Source organism: Vigna radiata, chromosome 3, assembly GCF_000741045.1.
Source record: "Vigna radiata var. radiata cultivar VC1973A chromosome 3, Vradiata_ver6, whole genome shotgun sequence".
NCBI classification, from domain to species: domain Eukaryota; kingdom Viridiplantae; phylum Streptophyta; class Magnoliopsida; order Fabales; family Fabaceae; genus Vigna; species Vigna radiata.
Window position 1 is genome coordinate 9,752,958 of NC_028353.1, and position 5,518 is coordinate 9,758,475.

Genomic DNA, 5,518 nt, shown 5'->3' on the forward strand with positions numbered 1-5,518 from the left:
ACAGAACAGAAATGAAATCCAGCTTCCCTTACCTGGATTCTGCCCAAAACAGTTCAAAGTTTCTACTACGATCCTTCTAACTCTTCAAACTTTAGCCCCCCACCCTATGGATCACGAATTTGTGATCAGAATAACTTTCACATGCAGAATTTAAAAGAAAATTGAAGGAAAGAATACTAAGATCACATGCAATCTGCAGATTGCATGTTCTGGAATTTATACAGCGAGGAGGTGGAAGAACAATTTACCTTTTCCGGGCAGCAGAATGAAATTGGTGGAGATGAAAGCTTTTGGTTGCCAAGATGTTCTAGGTATCTACAGGAGGAAGATTTTACTGTTCAATTTTTGTAGAATTAGGGGAAGATTGCAATGAAAGGAAAAAGAACTTGGGAGGGGTTTGCACAGAGAAGAGAAACGTGAAAGGAGCTTAAAGCTTCTAAGTGAAAATAAAAGAATAAAAATCTAATTTTATTTTATTTTATTTTTCTTAAATAGTTTCCCCTTTTTACTTGATTGCCACCTGTCTCTTTTCCATTTTGACAAAATTCTCAGACTTTACAAAAAACAAAATCATTTTCTTTAAAAAAATAACACTTTGATTTGAATTATAATAAAAAATATAAAAATTAAATTAAATATAAAATACAATGACACTACTAGTGTCATATGGTTGGATGGTGACTTAAAACATGATACAATATTAATTTAACGTATAAACAAAAGAAATCATAAATTAACACGTGGTATATTATATTTTCGGTTAATTGTTTATAAAAAAAGATTAAATTGATGAAAATTGAACTTTCATAAAAAAAAAATTGAAACTATATTAAATTAATTCAAAAGGTAAAAACTATTAAAATTAATAAGTCGCTTTCTAATTGATTATATTTCATTCTATCTTCAATATTTAGTGTATGTTTGTTTCCACTCCTCTACTGTTTAGGGGCGTAGATTTAGGGGAGCTACACTTGTTCTGTGCTTGTGTGAAAATTTTAAGACTCTTAAGCCCACCGGTTCAAACTACATTTACAAATATAGGTTTCTTTTATGAATTTGTGTAGGTAATATATTATTATAAGAATACAACTGAAACCAATTTTCGAATCTATCCTTTCTTTCTCTCTCCCAATCCAATTCAATTTTCAATTTTCAATAATAATAATAATAATAATTTATTTTAAATTACTTTTATAATCAAAGATAAAATAATAATTATTTAATTTTATTAAATAAAACAATTTTTAATTTATCAAATCCATAAAACCATTCACTAATTTTTATAAATTTTCTTTCATTCATAATCACTTTTCTCTTTATTTAAACAACTTCAATTATATCTCTTTTTCCTTTCAAATCCATTCTTCCAAATACAAATCATTTTCTTCCTTCTTATGAGTATTATAAAGCACTGTGAACCGTCTAAGTATATTACTTTAAAAGCACTGTGAAAATTGCAATATTATTTCAATTTTACAAGCACGATTCACTCAGTTGTAACTGTGACGTTAAGTTACACCATTATACTCTATGTTACTGTCTCCGCGGAACGTTCAACATCAAAAAACCTCTCAACAAAACCTCATCAGATGACAGATCACCAAAACTCTCACTGCCATTAACAAATAGTAGAATCTAAGAAACAAGACAGCTACTGTTTGGCGAGACCTCTGAACTGATATCACCAAACGAGGAAATCAATTAGTGTTACAGATTTATTTGATGTCTTAAAGACAGATTTGCTGCGTTGAACATTGAAAAAATTACTACATTAATCATAAACAGTTGTAATAGAATTATGTATTATGAAAAAGATACAGCAGTTGTGTATAAAAAAAATAAGGTGGTTGTCCACCAAATCCAAAAGACTAATCTGGCAATGGTAGGGCACAGCAGACCCAAATCTAATCAAACTAAGGACCCATGCCAAGTCTTCGACTAGCAAGTTCACACCTTGTGTCAGCAAATCCAACTCTTGAGTTGACCAAGTCAAACTCCATCCACACGTTCTGCTGATGATGGTGCCCAATCACATAAGCCTCAATTCCCAACAAATCTGAATTCCCAAACGTGAAACAATACACATCTTTTCCCTTTGCCACGTCACCACCCACTCGGTACAATAGCCTCTCCCCTGACACACCCATCTCCGCCCCCTCGAACACCATTGTCACGGCGGGCACCGCCGGCACAACACCCCCTCTAACCCCAAAACACAAATCCATCGCCCCTTCAAACACAAAATTTGGATCCTCCAAAAGGGTCAGCACCCCTTTCGTCTGTTCCAAAAACTCGTTCTTTAGAGCAGTGTAAACCGACCCGAGAAGGAAAGTGAACTGGGTACCCGAATCCACCATTGTCTGTCCCGCCCCGGTGTGGTCCGGCGCGAAAATTGACTTGGGCACCTGCAATGGTTTTGAACCGACCCGAATACCCATCAAACGAACCGTGTACGCGACCCGGTCGAAGTAGGGTAATGGGGTATTCATCTTCACCAGCGGCGTGTATTTCAAAGGACCCAGCCACGTGAGTTTCGCATCGCCGAAGAGTAACACGCCGGAGGCATCCTGACCGGAGATGCAGTACGAGAATTTCGGAAACCCCATTTGGGTCACAAACGAGAGCGAACCGCGGTTCATACCCATCAACCCCGTTGTCTTGGAATCTTCATTGGTGTTGGAGCTGAACCCGGAGTCCATACACCCGAAAATAATACCCGGTTGACCCGAACCGGAGAAGGAGAACGTGTCGGTGGCGAGGTTCCCCTCTATGGAGGTGGCGTCAGCGTAGGAGATGGTGGCGTGGCAGAGCTTTCTCGGGTCGCAGGAAACGGGTATGGGGAAATCTCGGGTCCGGGTGGTGCAAACGTTTGAGGTGCAGGGTGTAGGGGTGTAGGAGGAAGAGAGTTGTGGGTTGAAGATTGAGTTAATGTTTTGGTTTTTCTTGCAGTGGAGCCAGGAGAGTTCGCTTCCTGTGTCGAGGACCATGGTAACGGTCTGTGGGGGCGTCCCTACGGTGAGTGAAACAGTTAAGGTGACGTTGTGGTGGAATGAGAGCTTACGTGAAGAAGGAGTTGGAACAGAAACAAAGCCATGTGGGAGTGTCTGGGATATTAGAGGCAATATGAGAGGGGCTTGGGGTGAAGAAGTTGTTGTTCGGATTTTGAGAAAAACAGTAAAAATGGTAATTATAAGAGGAGGAAGATGGAGGAGGAGGATTTTGGAGGCCATGTTGTTTGTGTTGTGTGTATTGATTTGCTTTACATTAAATTGGGGAGAGAGAGAAAGGTTAAGGGTGTGTGTCCTTTGAGACAGTCAGTATGTTGTGTGGTGGGAAAGTGTTATACATACGTGATATCTCTACTCTTGAAATTCTCCTATGTAGTTGTTGGATTCAACTTTGAACTCTGTCATGTCGTGACATGCAGCTGAATTAATGTGTACAACTCTCACTTTGGCCGTCTTCAACATTCTATTGCTATGCTTTAGAGTAAAGTATATCTTTTGGTCATAATCTGCTCTAGTAAACACCGAAGCTGGTTGATTATTTCCCTTTTTGACATGGTTAATTTGAAAGGTGGGGCAGAGAAAAAGAAGGAAAAAGTTAGATGCTAGCAAGGTTTTTTCAGGAAAAAGGTTTCACTTTAGAAGGTATGATCAGACATAAAGCGCAGAGTTTTAAGAAAACCAGGAAGAGAAAACTTAATGTGTATTTGCATGTAGATTGAGACACCTATTAGACTAAGGCGTGTTGATTTGTGAAAGTACATGTTCTATAATTTACTGGTTTTTGTCAATTCAGAACAATATGTTGTCCAACTTGATTTGGACTTGCCTTTGATTGGTTGAGAAATAGGGTCTTTCTTGTATGAGTAGACTTGGTGATAATTTACTGATATTAGCAATTTTTTATGTGTTTAGTAAGATTTGGTTACACAGTTGTCTCCAGTAATGAACCATTAAATTGATTTCTTCGAGAAAAGGCTAAGTTGAATTTTGGTTTACTAGTGTTTTGATGTGAGGTTGAGAAGGCCAAACTTTAATATTTGACTAAACAGATATCATTACTTATAATTTTAATGACAACACTGACTTTTCCCTTTTATTGGGACTATGAACGTTTCATATTTTCCAGACATCACCTCATTCAAATTTCTCCACTTAAATCTAGATTTATCTTTCTATTTCAATAACTTCAACTCCAGAAGTTATGTTATAGATCTTATAAAACTTACGTTCGAGAGGATATTATTTTATTTTGTGTTTAACTGCTACATCAAATTTAAGATTAAAATAAGTTTAAGTATGATTTCACTCTTAATCTTATATACAAAATTGGACTTTTGTTTTGTCTCAAATTTTAATACACATTTACTTTCAAACTTTAAAAGGAGTGAATATAATCATTTTCATTCAATTTCATTAAATTTTGTATAAATTAAATATGTTTTAAGATGACATTATTTACAGTATGTTTCAATTCAAATATTAATTTAGAAGACTGTCTAATAATTTTAAAAAAATAATATCATTAATTATATTCGTTTATTTTAAAGTTTTAAAATTAAATGTCAAAAGCTATATAAAAGAATTATTTCTAACTTTTTATATAAATTTAAATAAATATATATATTTTAATTTAATTTTTTTTAAAATTTGCATTTTAATCAAATTTATTACGTTTAATGTAAATATAACTTTTCATTATTTTCTTTTATAACTTTTGGACACATTTGAAATTATCTTATGAACAAGATGTTATACTAAAATATCTTACCATACTAGTGTTTTAAATTTTAACTATAAATACGATTCATGCATTAACATCAAAACTTAATTGTTTTCTATTTGTTATTTATTTAAGGTTTAATATTTGAATTGGTCTCTATTAAATAGGTCTTTTTCTTTTCTTTTTGATGTCTTAATTGAGTCTTTATTTTCTTAAAATTGAATCAAATGGGACCTTTCTGTCAAATTGATATGACGCCGTTAAGAAAGATACATTGATCGTGTAGTTTTTTATTACGTGACATTGAAAATGTGACTGAATTGTATTTTTTAATTTTTGAATTAAAAAACGAAGTATACTTATTTCATTTTTTAATTTAAAAATTAAAAAAAAAATACAATTCAGTTACGTTTTTAATGTCACGTAATAAAAAATTACACTGTCAATATACTTTTCCCAAGAATGTCATCTCAATTTGAGGAAAAGCTTCTATTTAATTCAATTTTACAATAATAAGAACTCAATTTGATATTCGAAAATAGGAACATATTGAAACATTAAACATTTATTTAATTTAACTTCATCCAACTGTTAATAAATAACTTACTTTGGTCTTTTATTTTTAAATATACCCGGTATTTCCTTTTTTGACCAAATTAACTTAAAATAGAATGTTATTTAACAGTAACAGTTTAGAATTGTTACTGAAAAAATCATTTTTAATTGGAATTAGTTAGACGGGAGTTGTAAAATTGAATTCATTTTAATAAATAAAGACCAGATTACATTC

General features: G+C 33.4%; 1 protein-coding gene across 1 annotated transcript; it reads right to left on the bottom strand.

The window, feature by feature from the left end:
- Window positions 1-1,550: 1,550 nt before the first annotated feature.
- Window positions 1,551-3,851, bottom strand: LOC106757316 (aspartic proteinase PCS1). Its single transcript, XM_014639957.2, has one exon. The coding sequence runs from the start codon at window positions 3,228-3,230 to the stop codon at window positions 1,914-1,916; it is 1,317 nt and encodes a 438-aa protein (XP_014495443.1). The 5' UTR covers window positions 3,231-3,851; the 3' UTR covers window positions 1,551-1,913.
- Window positions 3,852-5,518: the final 1,667 nt, after the last annotated feature.